General features: G+C 44.9%; 1 protein-coding gene across 6 annotated transcripts in view; it reads left to right on the top strand.

The window, feature by feature from the left end:
- EVA1C (eva-1 homolog C) overlaps positions 1-16,668 on the top strand; it is a 127,193-nt gene that overhangs the window by 66,921 nt on the left and 43,604 nt on the right. For all 6 annotated transcript variants that reach the window (XM_025281676.3, XM_025281685.3, XM_025281690.3 and 3 more), the window contains one exon: positions 13,697-13,840. In XM_025281676.3, the coding sequence (XP_025137461.3) occupies positions 13,697-13,840 (144 nt within the window). The remainder of the gene's footprint in view (positions 1-13,696; positions 13,841-16,668) is intronic.

The following is a 16,668-nucleotide window of genomic DNA, read 5'->3' as shown; positions in this document are numbered from 1 at the left end:
TTGACCAGATTTCCCAGCACCACTTGTTAAAGAGATTGTCTTTAATCCATTGTATATTCTTGCCTCCTTTGTCAAAGATAAGGTGTCCATAGGTGCGTGGATTTATCTCTGGGCTTTCTATTTTGTTCCATTGATCTATATTTCTGTCTTTGTGCCAGTACCATACTGTCTTGATAACTGTGGCTTTGTAGTAGAGCCTGAAGTCAGGTAGGTTGATTCCTCCAGTTCCATTCTTCTTTCTCAAGATTGCTTTGGCTATTCGAGGTTTTTTGTATTCCATACAAATTGTGAAATTATTTGTTCTAGCTCTGTGAAGAATACTGTTGGTAGCTTGATAGGGATTGCATTGAATCTATAGATTGCTTTGGGTAGTATACTCATTTTCACTATATTGATTCTTCCAATCCATGAACATGGTATATTTCTCCATCTGTTAGTGTCCTCTTTGATTTCTTTCACCAGTGTTTTATAGTTTTCTATATATAGGTCTTTAGTTTCTTTAGGTAGATATATTCCTAAGTATATTATTCTTTCCGTTGCAATGGTGAATGGAATTGTTTCCTTAATTTCTCTTTCTGTTTTCTCATTATTAGTGTATAGGAATGCAAGGGATTTCTGGGTGTTGATTTTGTATCCTACAACTTTACTATAGTCATTGATTAGTTCTAGTAATTTTCTGGTGGAGTCTTTAGGGTTTTCTATGTAGAGGATCATGTCATCTGCAAATAGTGAAAGCTTTACTTCTTCTTTTCCAATTTGGATTCCTTTTATTTCTTTTTCTGCTCTGATTGCTGTGGCCAAAACTTCCAAAACTATGTTGAATAGTAATGGTGAAAGTGGGCACCCTTGTCTTGTTCCTGACTTTAGAGGAAATGCTTTCAATTTTTCCCCATTGAGGATAATGTTTGCTGTGGGTTTGTCATATATAGCTTTTATTATGTTGAGGTATGTTCCTTCTATTCTTGCTTTCTGGAGAGTTTTTATCATAAATGGATGTTGAATTTTGTCAAAGGCTTTCTCTGCATCTATTGAGATAATCATATGGTTTTTATTTTTCAATTTGTTAATGTGGTGAATCGAACCCAAAACAATAAAGTAAATGGCAACCGGATCATACTTATCAGTAATTACCTTAAACGTAAATGGGTTGAATGCCCCAACCAAAAGACAAAGACTGGCTGAATGGATACAAAAACAAGACCCCTACATATGTTGTCTACAAGAGACCCACCTCAAAACAGGGGACACATACAGACTGAAAGTGAAGGGCTGGGAAAAGATATTCCATGCAAATAGGGACCAAAAGAAAGCAGGAGTAGCAATACTCATATCAGATAAAATAGACTTTAAAACAAAGGCTCTGAAAAGAGACAAAGAAGGTCACTACATAATGATCAAAGGATCAATCCAAGAAGAAGATATAACAATTATAAATATATATGCACCCAACACGGGAGCACCACAGTGTGTAAGACAAATGCTAACAAGTATTCAAGGAGAAATTAACAATGACACAATAATAGTGGGAGACTTTAATACCCCACTCACACCTATGGATAGATCAACTAAACAGAAAATTAACAAGGAAACACAAACTTTAAACAATACAATAGACCAGTTAGACCTAATTGATATCTATAGGACATTTCATCCCAAAACAATGAATTTCACCTTTTCTCAAGCGCACATGGAACCTTCTCCAGGATAGATCACATCCTGGGCCATAAAGCTAGCCTTGGTAAATTCAAAAAAATAGAAATCATTCCAAGCATCTTTTCTGACCACAATGCAGTAAGATTAGATCTCAATTACAGGAGAAAAACTATTAAAAATTCCAACATATGGAGGCTGAACAACACGCTGCTGAATAACCAACAAATCACAGAAGAAATCAAACAAGAAATCAAAATGTGCATAGAAACGAATGAAAATGAAAACACAACAACCCAAAACCTGTGGGACACGGTAAAAGCAGTCCTAAGGGGAAAGTTCATAGCAATACAGGCAAGAAACAAGAAAAAAGTCAAATAAATAACCTAACTCTACACCTAAAGCAACTAGAAAAGGAAGAAATGAAGAACCCCAGGGTTAGTAGAAGGAAAGAAATCTTAAAACTTAGAGCAGAAATAAATGCAAAAGAAACAAAAGAGATCATAGCAAAAATCAACAAAACCAAAAGCTGGTTCTTTGAAAGGATAAATAAAATTGACAAACCATTAGCCAGACTCATCAAGAAACAAAGGGAGAAAAATCAAATCAATAAAATTAGAAATGAAAATGGAGAGATCACAACAGACAACACAGAAATACAAAGGATCATAAGAGAGTACTATCAACAATTATATGCCAATAAAATGGACAACGAGGAAGAAATGGACAAATTCTTAGAAAAGTACAACTTTCCAAAACTCGACCAGGAAGAAATAGAAAATCTTAACAGACCCATCACAAGCACGGAAATTGAAACTGTAATCAAAAATCTTCCAGCAAACAAAAGCCCAGGTCCAGATGGCTTCACAGCTGAATTCTACCAAAAATTTAGAGAAGAGCTAACACCTATCCTGCTCAAACTCTTCCAGAAAATTGCAGAGGATGGTAAACTTCCAAACTCATTCTATGAGGCCACCATCACCCTAATACCAAAACCTGACAAAGATCCCACAAAAAAAGAAAACTACAGGCCAATATCACTGATGAACATAGATGCAAAAATCCTTAACAAAATTCTAGCAATCAGAATCCAACAACACATTAAAAAGATCATACACCATGACCAAGTGGGCTTTATCCCAGGGATGCAAGGATTCTTCAATATCCGCAAATCAATCAATGAAACATTCATTTTAAAAAGAAGTTCATGTGTAAGTGATATCTTGGATCTGGGGGGGAGGTGGGGGAAGGAAAGAAAGTGTCCTAGCCACACAGGTAGACTCTCTCTCTAGAGAGAGAACCAAAAACCAGTTCACAAGGAACATGTTTCCCATGTCTCCGAGGCCTCTCGCCCAGCATTCAGGGAAGGAAGGCCCTTGGTTGGGAGGGTGGAGGGTGTCTGAAGGGCAGCCCAGCAGATGGCAGAAGCAGCCTGAAGTGGGCATCTGGCCTGTCTTAATTAGCCCCCATTTTAACAGGCTTGGCTGCCACGTGGGTAGAGAGACACTCACAAGGGTGGCTCCCCCTGTCTCTCCGTGCCTGGGGCCCCAGCAAGTGACCTATGAGTTTGGAAACTCCAATTTCCCTCTCATATAACATCTGCAAGCGTTCATGTCTCTACCCCGTCCTCCCTTGTTCCTGCTGCTACGTTAGATCAAGGGACCATTGCCTGGTCATCTCAGGAGGCCCCCTGTCCCTAGACATGGCTTTCCCCCCAGGGTGGCCGGAGGCAGCCTTCTAAAGGGCCAGTCTGATCACTGACCCCTTGCACGTCCTTCAGGGGCTCCCTATGTCCTCTAGTTTGCTTAGCTGAACAAGGCACCCCGGATGACCCGACCTCTATCTACAGAAAGGAATTACACTTCTTAACCTCGGTGTGGGGTCACTTAATATTAATCAGGGGTTCTTCTGAGCAGAAGTTGGTAGATCCACATGCAGGTTGAATGACATGTTCTGGAAGTTGCTGCCTTACGTTCCTGGGAAGTTGGATTCAGGAGTTAGGTTAAAAGTGAAAAGTCATCAGCCAAAGAAGCATTAACAGACACCGTGGCTAAAAGACAGGTTCCCATGGAGAGCTCAAGGAATCCTCGGGTCAGTCGTGAATAAGCCTTGTTGACTCGGGGAAAGTCTGTGAATGGGACACTGAGCCCTTTGCTTGGCTGGTCAGTTTTAAAAGCTTGAAGCCCTGGCCGAGTCACATGGCAAAACCCCTGCCCTCTCCCCCCACCACCCCCACAACTGCATTCATGAGCCGACACCCAGTGTCAGAGACCCACAGGCCCTGAGCTCTGAGGTATGAACAGGTCCGGGGGAAATTGAAAGGGTCCTTGAAAGTGCCCAGTCATCTCACCATCTTGGGTCCCTGTCCACTCACCATCTCAAATGCCCATTGATTTTTTATTTTAGCAGCAAAAGCATTTTATATCAGGATATAGCTAATTAACAGTGTTGTGGTAGTTTCAGGGGAACAGCAGAGGGGCTCAGCCATACATGTACATGGATCCATTCTCCCCCCAACCTTCTCCCACCCAGGCTGGAAGTGCCCGTTCATCTTGTCCCCCAGCTCCCTGTGGAGGCCTCGACTCGGTGCTCGCCTTTCGGGTTAGCACCGAAGGGCGGGACTGTGCGTGTGTGCAGAGCCAGGAAACCTTGGCTTCCTAGGCCAATGAACTTTCTTTATCTTACTAAATGCCAAGAAATTCTCTACTCCTCGGTGCAGGTAAACTGTCCCTGAAGGCTTTAAACCGCACTTAGCGTGTTTGTCCCACAGAATTGTCAGTTTCCCATCTGGTGTAAGCACACTTTAATATCCCCCACTTTAGAAAGCTGGACTCCCTCTTTTGACCCCATGCCCCTTCCGCTGCGTCTGCAAGTCTTGTGGGCACTCTCTGCTCTCAGGATCCCAAATCCAGCCCATTTGCTCCCAGCCCTCTCTGGACTTCTCTCATCTAGACCATCTGGGCCTCCTCCCTTCTCCTTGATTCCATTCCCTCCCTTAGCTGCTTCTTTGTTAGCAGCTGGAGGGAGCTTATCTAAGGCAACTCAGATCACAGCCCCCATCCCACTGGAAGCCCCCAACTCTGTCTTCTGTAATTAGAATAAATCTAGTCCCCAGTTGTGGTCCCGCCTCTGGAGCCCTCCACACTCATTCACACCGAAGTGCCTTTGCACAAGCTCTGCCTTTGGGCTGGGATGTTCTCACCCCACATCTTTGCATGGTCAGCTTTGTTTCATCATTCGGAAGTCCGCTCGGACATCATCTCAGAGATCTTCCGAGGCACCCTGCCAGCATGGCACCTCGCCCTGGTCTCCGCCTCAAGCTGTCCTTGTCTGACGGTCTTCACAGTCTGGAGTCACTTAGGTGCTTGTGGTCTCTCTGCCCAGGAGCAGGCCAGCACTGCAGAGATTTTGTGTGTCTCTGCCATGAGGATCCCCAGCCAGCAGAGCTGGGCCTGGCCCAGAGTAGGTGCCTGAGTGAATCTTGAGCCCCGTGAATGAATTAGAACCACCCCACCCTGTCCCTAAGTGAGGCGCCCCCACGGGGCTCAGCAAGTGGATGGCTGCCGGCTTGGTATGTGGGTCTGCTGTTGTCAGAGCTTCCAACCTCTAGGGAGATACTGAAAATCTGATTTTTTTTTTTCAAAATGTAAAGTTTTCCAACTTTTAAAACACTGTGAGAGCCAAATAAAACATGCCTACAGGCCCCATCCGGTCCAAGGGCCGCCGGCGTGAGAGCTCTGCTCTTGGTTCCCAGTTATTACTGCGGCTCAGCCTTAGCGCTTTGAAGAAGGAGAAAGGGCTGTTTATTTTTGGCCCTGGAACCTGGCATGAACTTGGAAGGATGGCTGCCTGAAGGCCAAGTGGTCAGGGCTCGCCGTGGGCCTCTGCAAGGGGACGTGTGTGCTTTTCCTCTTGCGATATAAGCTGAAGTCTGGGGCAGTCCCGCAGGCTCGGAGTCTGGGTACCCAGTGCAGCTTGTCACACGCGGTCAGGAAGCAGAGTGGAGCAAAGCTTTAGCTCTCAGTTACTCGGCAAAAGGATGAGGCGGTTACGTAGCATCACCGACTCAGTGGACATGAACTTGAGCAAACTCTGGGAGACAGTGAAGGACAGGGAGGCCTGGCGTGCTGCAGCGTTACTAGCCACTGTGCTCCAGAGGCTATTGCAATGTAATGAAATACTCCCAAGTTTAATGGCTCAAAACAAAAATGAACAGTTAGTGCCTCACAGTTTCTGGGGGGCAGGGGTTCCAGGGTAGCCTGGTTGGGAAGTTCTTACTTAGGGTCTCGTGAGGCCTCGCGGAGTTGCAGCCAGGCTATCGGCTTGGGGTGCAGTCATCTGAGGGCTGAGCATCCAAGGAGGCTCCCTTACGTGATGCACAGGTTGGTGCTGGTTGTTCATGGGTGGCCTTGGTTCTCCCCACTTGGGTCTCTTGAGTGTCCTTGCAACATGCTAGCCAGCTTCTTCCAGGCAGAGGAGCAAATGGAAGCCACACCCTATCACCTCTCCAGAGTCTGCCATCACAGAAACCAGCTGATTCCTCGAGGGAGGAGGCTACATGTGGATGTGAGTTCCGTCGAGGGCCATCTGGAAGGCTGTTGTGGGCTGAACTGTGTGCCCCTAAAATCCCCTTGTCAATGTCCTAACGCCCAGTGCCTCAGAATGTGACCGTTTGAGGAGATGCGCCTTTAAAGCGGTGACTAATTTGAGGTAATATAAGGAAGGCCCTCATCCAGTGTGACCGCTGTCCTCACAGGAAGGGGAACTCAGGACACGGGTGCACACAGGGAAGACACCGTGAGGGTGCAAGGAGAGGTCGGCCACTTGCAAGAAAGGGATCCTCAGAAGGGGCCAACCTGCAGGATAGCTCCAGCTTCCCACCTCAGAACTGAGAGGACACAAAATTCTATTGTTTAAGGCACCCAGTGTGTGTTCTCTGTTACTGCAGCCCCAGGAACTAACACAAAGGCTGATCATCACAGCTTTCAAGCAAAAAAGTTAGAAAGAGCAGCAAGGCTGATGACCATGCCAGCTGTCAAAAAAGTGATGCTTTTGAACCGTGGTGTTGGGGAAGACTCCTGAGAGTCCCTTGGACTTCAGGGAGATCCAACCAGTCCATTCTGAAGGAGATGAGTCCTGGGTGTTCATTGGAAGCACCAATGCTGAAGCTGAAACTCCAATACTTTGGCCATCTGACGCGAAGAGCTGACTCATTTGAAAAGACCCTGATGCTGGAAAGATTGAGGGCAGGAGAAGAAGGGGACCTCAGGGGATAAGATGGCTGGATGTCATCACCGACACGATGGACATGAGTTTGAGTAAGCTCCAGGAGTTGGTGATGGACAGGGAAGCCTGGTGTGCTGCAGTACATGGGATCTCAGAGAGTCAGACACGACTGAGCTCTGAACTGAACTGAACTGTCATACAAATTTAAACACAGATCTAGTGTCTCTATTGAAGGTGATGATGCAAAGACATTTCTGAAAGATCTTCAGGCAAGTCAGATCCTTCAGAACTTACCGCTCCTTTTGGGACTCCCCTGGAGGCTCAGTGGTTAAGACTGAGCTTCCAATGCAGGGGCACGGGTTTGATTCCTGGCCAGGGAACTAAGATCCCATGTGTCACGTGGTGCAGCCAAATGTTTTTTAAAAAGAGGGAAGTTATGGCTCCTCTATTGGAAAAGAAACTGAAAGAAAATAGAAAAGGGACTGATCAGCGCTGGTCTCAGAGAAACCCCAGTGGAGCAGCATCTGACACAAGAAAGGATACGCCTTCCCACAGACCTGGGCATGGACTCTGGAAAGCAGGCTTCCAGAAAGCTCCCTGGGTGTCCACCACGGCACGTCATTTCCTGCAGCAGTTATACTTTCTGGGTGGGCTCCAGAGGTGCTATTTCCTTAACAAGAGAGTGAGAAAAACCACACAGTGGTTCTCAAAGGCTGGACTAAGGCCACCCCACGGCCAAGTGTGGGCAGGCCTGGACTTTTCAGCCAAAGATCAAGGTGCCAGGGGCTCCCACTGCCAAGACAGTCTCGTAAGAGCAACCCGCCTAATTATCTAAATAAACACAGGTTGTAAAGAGCGATTAACTGCAGTTTCAGTGTAAAACAGTAGCCAAAAATATAAAAATTAAATAGTTGAGTATCTTGTTATCACATGTATTGGGGCGGAGGGTAGTTTGCCAGGCAGAGAGGTGCAAACAAAATCAGGCTGGGAGGGAAATAACCACTTAAAAAAAAAAAAAAGAATCCTGCCAATGGTTCAGAGCTCAGTGTCAACAAGGAAATGGTCAGAGCTACATAGGACCTGAATTACCTTGGGCCTCTTCCTAAAAATACACCATGGGTTCTTTCACTCTCACCAAGATAAATTCTTTTGCTCCCAGGGTAACTATGAATGCAGAAGCCTGTCTCTGTAAATCACGCTGGTCACAGGACCTCCTGGGTCCAAGAAGATTGTGGTCTTACAAATAGAGTCTTCCCCACGCTCTTCCTCTGTTAGCCTTAAGAAATATGATCAGGCACACATCCTAAGAAAATATAAAGTTTCTGGGACTCTCATACAATTCTGGCAAGAGTGTGAATTGATACAACCCTTCTGAATGGCTTGGCAGTGTGTATTAAAAGCTTTAATATTTTGAATACCCTTTGACAAAGCAATCTACTTCCAAGAGTTAGAAACCGTCATGCTTGTGTGCAAGTATTTGGCTCTAAGGATGTTTCACGCACAATTCTTTATGGCATTAAACAATGGAAACCACCGGAACGTCTACCAATAGGGTATTGTAAATAGAGCTGGCACATTTATAAAGTGAGAAACTATACAACTCTTTAAAATGATGCGTCTGTTAAAAAATTTTCATAAATATGCTAATAAATGAGGAAAAGTAGCATACAGAGTCATATGTATATGATCCATTGAGGGGGAAGGACATTTAAATATAGAAAAGTGACTAGAAGGATGCTCTTTAAAGGTTAGCCATTGTTTTTCTTGATTAGTGGAATTTACTGAGGATTTTTATTTTCCTGGTTTAGCAGTACTTGTGGTTTTCAAGTTTTCGGCTATAAGCATGTATTTGAAACAGAAAAAAATAGTAGCTTACAGAAAAAACAATAATAGTTGTTGGACTTCCAAGAATAACTTCATAATTCTTTTGTTACTTCTTTTCAATATAGGTGGCTTATACAGAAATCATAGAGCTCATTCTCAATCTTGAGATGTAAGGGTTTTTTCAGTTGATAAATGTGCTAATAATAGATAAATTTCCAACTGATAAATGTCCAAATAATAATAAGGCTCCTAAGACAGCAAAAATCTTCATAGTCAACCCTGTGCACCCACAAAGCAATGAAAAATAGTAAAAAAAAAATGAACTACAGGGGACTGCTGCTGCTGCTGCCAAGTCGCTTCAGTCGTGTCCGACTCTGTGCGACCCATAGACGGCAGCCCACCAGGCTCCTCTGTCCATGGGATTCTCCAGGCAAGAACACTGGAGTGGGTTGCCATTTCCTTCTACAATGCAGGAAACTGAAAAGTGAGAGTGAAGTCGCTCAGTCGTGTCTGACTCTTAGCGACCCCATGGACTGCAGCCCACCAGGCTCCTCCGTCCATGGGACTTTCCAGGCAAGAGTACTAGGGAGATAAATTAGGAGTTTGGGATTAACAGATACACACTACTATACATAAAGCAGGTGAGCAACAAGGACCTACTGTGTAGCACAGGAAGCTACATTCAGTGTCTTGTAATAACCTGTAACGGCAAAGGATCTGAAAAAGAACATATATGTATAACTGAATCACTTTGCTGTACCCTTGAAACTAACACAACATTGTAAATTAATCCTACTTCAATAAAAAATTTTAAGTAAACTGGAAGAAAATTCAAAGGATATATCTTTACTCCTAGATAAACTTCCCATAGCTCCTGGGGCAAATTGAGGTATACAAAAGGATCAATTATCATTACATTTGCAGAAAAATTTACATTTCTGAAAAAAATTACCCCAGAGACACTCATATTTAAAAGCTGTCTTCTATCCAGATATGAATTTTGTTTTCTTTTTAAGAAAGTTCATTTTGTACACTTTCATTTCAAACCAATGTAAACTCACAAAAACTTGGAAAGTATCTTAAAATCAATAGGGGGGAAAAATTCTTTCTCATCAGCCAAAAATAGCGCCCTGAGAATCTTAGTGATTCTCCTTCCAGTATTTGTGTGTGTGTGTGTGTCTATTTGCAGATTAAGCTGTAGTATATCTCATCATTCCATATGCCTGTTTTCACTTGAAAGAACCAAAGAATGCATTTAGTTCAGACTATAAATTGTCTAAGTCCCAAAGGCCTTTTGTAGAAGTACCGCTTTCCCATCTGAGGTAGTGGCCCGATGTCAGTCACGGTAACTGACGAACACCGGATGCTGCCGTTGGGCCCTCTAAATGTAACCTTCATGCAGTACTCATGCCAGCCAGTAAATCAGCACTGCTCTCCGTATCGTCACTGTCCCGCTGAGGAAGCAGGCTCAGCGAGGGAGCTCATTCAACCTCAGCGACAGCTGGTGAGAGCAGTTCACATTTACGTGGGCTTTGACTCCTGCAGTTACTTTGCACAAGTCTCACAGAAAGACGGTAAAAATGATGTTCCTTGAGCTCTGGGGGAGGAACACAGAGTCTCAGTGAGTTGAACAGATAGTAGGTTCTGGGCAAACAGCAGAGAAACCCCAGTGCCCTCCAGGAGCTCCCCATCCAATGAGAGATCCAGGCACAAAAGCGGCTAAGGGAACACAACGCGACTCACAGGGAGCGTCACGAGCGCCCACTGCAGACCCAGCTCCATGCAGCAGCCCGCTCGGTGGGGCAGCCCGTGTCCTGGAAACCCCTACCCTCGCCCCTCAGGCTTGGGGCTGTAGCCTCTGTCTGCTGTTCCTCCTCAGGGCCCTGCACCATCCTTTGAGGGGTTCATATCCCATTCACGCCTTTGTAAAGTCTCTTTATAAAGCCCACTTTACATGGTCCGATTTGAGCCCTGGGTGGACTGCCAGAACACTGTTCAGGCTGTTAGTCTTTACTCTTCACAGAGACATGCTTGATGCCCTGGCACTTCAAAACCTCTCCTTCCATCCTCAGTGGCTGCCTGACTTGCTGTGTTTACTTTTGTCATTTATGAGAACCCCACCAAATTCAGTCCAGCAAAATGCATCCTTTAGACTGAAGTATTCAGACACAGTCAGAAAACAGATGCAAGTTGCCAAGTAGAACTGACCCAGGGGCCAACAAGAGGATGACAGCTTCCGACGGCCCCTCCAGGCAGCTTTTCTCAGCGTAGATTCGAACTCGTGGGTCACCCTCCCAGAACACATTCCAAAGCCAGGTGTATGGGATGTTTGCATTTCCTGGTGTCCAGGCCAGTCCACCGGTCCATTCACTGAATTCATCATTGTTGGCTGCCTACTGTGTGCCCTGCACTCCAGTGATCAGGCATCGTGGGATTGGACTTGGCAAATAAACCAGAACCTTCATGAAGATATTCAGATCAAGTGCCTTCATAATAATGTTCCTCATCATTTGTTGAGATATACATATTACATACTTTTAGGTATATAACATGGAGAAGGAAATGGCAGCCCACTCCAGTGTTCTTGCCTGGAAAATCCAATGGACAGAGGAGCCCGGTGGGCTACAGTCCATGGGGTAACAGAAGAGTTGGACATGACTTAGCAACTAAACCAAAGAAGCTATGTTGCAAAAATATGTACATATATATTCATACATATGCACGTATATATACACACACATTTATACATATATGTTTATATGGTCCATATAAGCATGCTCCATATATTATTATATGTGAAAATATAAAATATACACATATAAATAAATATATCTAATTTATATGTTTCATATATATGTGTGTGTATTTATCTAATCGTCATTTCCTTAAGATCATTGTCTTCCCACCTCTCTGGTGTTTACCACAGATTCTTGCTTTCAGCTGGACTCTTACGGATCTCTAAAATATTAATACAAGGCAGAGATGGAACTTTTCTGAGATGTGAGCTTCCCCACCTTTATCTAGCTGCATATTGTTATATAAACAACTTATGATACTAATAATGTATCATATTCTCTGTATATTTCTATGAAATATAAGGTGTATAATAAACAACCTAGCTCATGAGACACACGAGTGCTGAGAACACAACCTCAGCAGAATGTTTGCTGTTACTGTAACTGAGCTAAACTTTGCAGGGTCTCTAGAATTCTCTCCCTCTCTGTTCCCTGCTGTTCAAGCCCTAATTCCTCCCAACATGTATGATTAAAATTGCTTCCAAACCAGTCTCCCTCCCTTTGGTTCCTTGTCTCTCCCAGGGCACCCAATAGCTATGTCCCCAAAGGACACAAGCATCAGGATGTTTCTTGGCCCCTGGCACTTGCAGAATAGAGCTCAAAGTCTCTAGCTCAGCATTCAGAAGAAGTCGGACCGTGCTCTCTTTTACTTTTCCTCGTCTAGTATCTCAACTTCCCTGCCCGCACCTGCTACTCCAGCTCAGGCTCAGCCCCTAGACACCCGCTAAGTGCTTCCGGCTCACTGACTTTGGTGTTTATGCCTTTCTCTCTTGGCCTGCCGGTACCAAGTTCATGCTTCTTCTCCAAGGAGCAAGCCCCCTCCTCCGTAAGGCCTGTCTTGGCCACTGTGGTCCCCAGCAATCTCTGCCTCCTCTGACCCCATCACGTCCTGTCTAAACCATTACTGCTGATACTCACCCTGTGTTTCACGTTGCTAGACGGCAGGTCACCTGTATGGGCTCTGTCTTCCAGCCCCATCGCACATCCTGTGGATGCATGGCGGGCTTCTCTTGGTTGTTTTCTTTGGACCGCACATGACGCAGTGCCTCACCCTCCATACATGTTCAGTTAATATTTAGTAACTGTGAAGACCTTGTGCCAGGGTGCTGAAAAAGCTGTCCAAATGTTTCTTCATCCATCTGCCCATTCATTCACTCATCAGCTATTGGATTTCCACAGCTGATCAGGCCGGAAAAATTAGATGATGAACAAAATAGAAACAGCCCCTGTCCTCACAGTGCTTATGTTCACATAGGAGAGAAGGATTCTCAAAATCAACCAATAACCAAACTGTTTCAAAGAGCAGTAACCAATAACTAAACTAAAGGAGTAAAAGAAAGAATCTTTATTCAGTGTTCTACATGTTTTGCCTTCTGTGTATGCAAGACCAGTTACATGACTGGGAAGAGGCAGTGTAAAATGCAAATGTAGGCCCCCTTGTTCAAAAGTGTATAAGGATTTCTGATGGGCTCATTTGTAGAGACGTGGGTGCACCTAGAGTCTGTCATACAGAGTGAAGTCAAACAGAGAAAAACAGATATCGCATATTAATGCGTATATACAGAATCTAGAAAAAATGGTACAGATGAACCTATTTGCAGGGCAGAAATAGAGAAATGGATGCAGAGAACTGAAGTGTGGACACAGCGGGGGGAAACGAGAGGGGCGGTGAACTGGAAGAGGAGCATTGACAGATGCCCACTGCTGTGTGTACAACAGTTGGTGGGAAGCTGCCGTACAGCACAGGGAACTCAATCCGGTGCTCGGTGGTGGCTTAGAAGGCTGGGATGGGGGTGTGGCTAAGAGGAACGCTCAAGAGGGAGGGGGTGGGTGTATACCTATAGCTGATTCACGTTGTTGTACGGCAGAAACTAACGCAGCATTATTTAAAGCAATTATATTCCAATAAAAACTAAAAAGAGAAAACAAAATTTTAGTAAATCGCTAATATTACAATATATAACACAATATGATATATAAATAAGTTTTCAGACCATGACAGCAGAGTATTAGCGTAAGCTGATTAAGCCCTTCCAGCACTGCCTGTATAGTATTCAGCCTTCTGTGGGGTGCTTTAATGAGACAGAAAATAATCGAATAATCACAGCTGATGTCCATGAACTGTGAAGTCCAGCTCAGAAAATAACCGAAGCCATACATGGATTCTAACCTAAAAGTTTTTGATGTCTCCTGCCTCTCAGATTGTCTGTCTTACTCGGCTCTGCACGTGTTATCCAGGAGATGTTACGGGAAGCAGAGGTGCAAAGTCCTCGTCAACAACCACCATTTCGGAAGCCCCTGTCTGCCAGGAGTGAAAAAATACCTCTCGGTCTTTTACGCATGTGGTAAGGATACACCTTCCGCCATCCATTTGGAGACCCTGCCTCCTGTTTGGAGACCCTGCCTCCTGGGGAGGCGGTGGTCGTGTGAACAGAAGGAGGTTTGGAGCAACAAGTCATGGCATCTGCCCAACACACCCTGACACTGTGTTGTCTTCTCTCACACTCATGAGCCTTCCTCCTGTCCTTTATCCTTGTTTATAATGTCCATGTCATAAGCGATAGAATTTTCTTGGGTCAAAGGTGCTTTTGGCTGGACTTCCCTGTGGTTCAGTGGCTAGGACTCTGCCCTTCCACTGCAGAGGACATGGGTTCGATCCCTAGTAGGGAAACTAAGATCCTGCATGCCACATGGCCAAAAAAACAAAAGAAAAGTGCTTTTAGTAATCAGATGGGCAGCAAGAGGGGAGGGAAGGAGAAGAATAAGGAAATGGGATAAAGTGGATGTCACTGAGAAGAACGATTTTAATCTGAGTTCTCAGGAGGCTCTAGAATTTATAGATATGTCATGTAAGTTCATGGAGTATTGCTTGACTCCTAGTTAATCTTCCAGTCTTGCGTTTGGGCCCTAAAATGACTAATTCTCTGGACTGCCAATAGCCATTTTATCGATGTATCCCTGGGGTTAAGCCAACAGATCAAATGCTTACCTACAGCCTTCAAATATGTTACATGACAGTCTTACTTTTTTTTCCTAGTGTTTTCAAATCATAAAATGAAATTCTTGGTTCAATTGATTCCAATTTTATAAAGCGACATTTATAAATCAAGTGTTAATTACCCTCTAAGGGCACCATGGATTTCTAGTTTGTAATCCTGACACGTGGACTGCTGAGGGGTTTTTGTTTTTGTTTTCAAATAAGTATAGAAGCAAAGGAAAAGCAAAGAACGTCATAACTGAAGAACCCAATACTTGTGCTCATGGAAACCTCTTTCTCCCTGCCAGATACCCCTAGCCTTTTCTTCTTCTTTTTTTAAACAGCTTTATTGAACTATAAATCACAAACTATACAGTTGACCCCTTAATCATACAAATCAGTGGTCTCAATAGAGTCACAGAATTGTGCAACTCTCATTGCAATTAACTAAAGAACATTCTTGAGAATTCCCCAGCAGTCCAGTGGTTAAGATTCCAAGCTTCTACTGAAGGGGTAGAAGTTCGATCCCTGGTCAGGGAACTAAGATCACATATGCACAGTCAGTAAAATAAATGAAAATTTTTAAAAATTTAAGAACAGTCTCATCACATCCCAAAGAAACCCTGGACCCTTTAGCAGTCACCCCCCAATCCACCCCTCGCCCCCCAGTCGCACCTCAAGCAACCACCACTTCCCATCTTATGGATTTACCTCTTCTGGACATTTCGTATGAATGGAGTTGGACAATGTGTGATTCTCTGTGACTGGCTTCTTTACCTAGTATGTCCTCAGGGTGCATCTATGTTGGAGTACATGCCAGTACATCATTCCTTTTTACAACTCAATAATATTTTGTTGCAACCCCAGCCTTTTATATCCTGAGCTAAATATGTCCTCTGCAATATCAGAGCTGGAATAGGTACAGTGAAGTAACTACAGAAATACAGTCCCAAAATAATAGCGCCCACATTCACGTTCCAGGAGGCACGGTTTGATTTGCCTTCCAGTCTTTACTGGTTCCCGTGTGAAGCAGCTCTGGGTAGCCTGGAACCTATTCTGGTTGAGTTTCCTCAAGAAGTCACATGTGCGTTCTAAATCGCTTCAGTCGTGTCTGACTCTGTGTGACCCCATGGACTGCAGCCTTGCCAGGCTCCTCTGTCCATGGGATTCTCCAAGGCAAGAATGCTGGAGTGGGTTGCCATGCCCTCCTCCAGGGGATCTTCCGCACTCAGGGATGGAGCCTGCGTCTCTATGTCTCCTGCATTAGCAGGCAGGTTCTTTACCACTAGCGCCACCTGGGAAACCCCAAGAAGCTGCACAGATCAGTCTGAAGTTCCAGTAACTGCAGGTCTCTCTAGCTGAGCATGGAAGGAAGGGCAGGACGGTAACCTGCAAATAAGGTGGATTTCCTGATGTGCCTTCATGGGCGAGGCGAGGGCCGTGCCCAGGCTGAGGCTCCTTTTAGCTAAGACAGGGTGGGCTTTCAGGACCTGAGGAGTCACACATCCCAGCCCAAGCTTCCTTTCCTTCATTCATTCATTCAGCACGTTGTTGGTATGTTTTAGTTAAAAAAGAAAAGACGCTGTTATGAGTTATCAGTGGAGGAAGAGAGATGCCCTTAATGGCTCAGTTGTGTCGGACTCTTTGCGACCCCATGGACTATAGCCTGCCAGGCTCCTCTGTCCATGGATTCTCCAGGCAAGAAGTGGGTTGCCATGCCTTCCTCCAGGGGAAAGGATCGAACCCAGGTCTCCCACATAGCAGGCAGATTCTTTACCATCTGAGCCATGAGGGAAGCCCTGGGGGAAGAGAGATGAGCATTAAACAAATCACCAGAGAAATCTGTCTTTACCCACTGTGATGAATGATGATGCTTCAGCAAAGGGCAGGATGGGACTTCCCTGGTGGTCCAGTGGCTAGGACTCAGCTTCCAGTGCGGGGGCCCCGAGGTTAGACCCCTGGTCAGGGAGAATCCACATGCCGCAAGTAAGACCCAGTGCAGCCAAATAAGTTTGTTTTGTTTTGTTTTGTTTTTAAAGGAAAGGCCAGGATGCTGTGCAGAAGGATAATGGTAGAGGGGCCTTTTAGTTTGCGGGGAAGGTTGAGAAATCTTCCACAGAGAACCTTCCTTGGGGGTGAATTTGCCCCTGTGCTCTGAGGGGTGGGGAGGCGTGAGCTGGCAGATGCTGAGTGGGA

Source organism: Bubalus bubalis, chromosome 1 (assembly GCF_019923935.1).
Source record: "Bubalus bubalis isolate 160015118507 breed Murrah chromosome 1, NDDB_SH_1, whole genome shotgun sequence".
Lineage (NCBI taxonomy): Eukaryota > Metazoa > Chordata > Mammalia > Artiodactyla > Bovidae > Bubalus > Bubalus bubalis.
The sequence above is the reverse complement of the archived record's forward strand: the minus strand, read 5'-3'. Positions and strand labels throughout refer to the sequence as shown.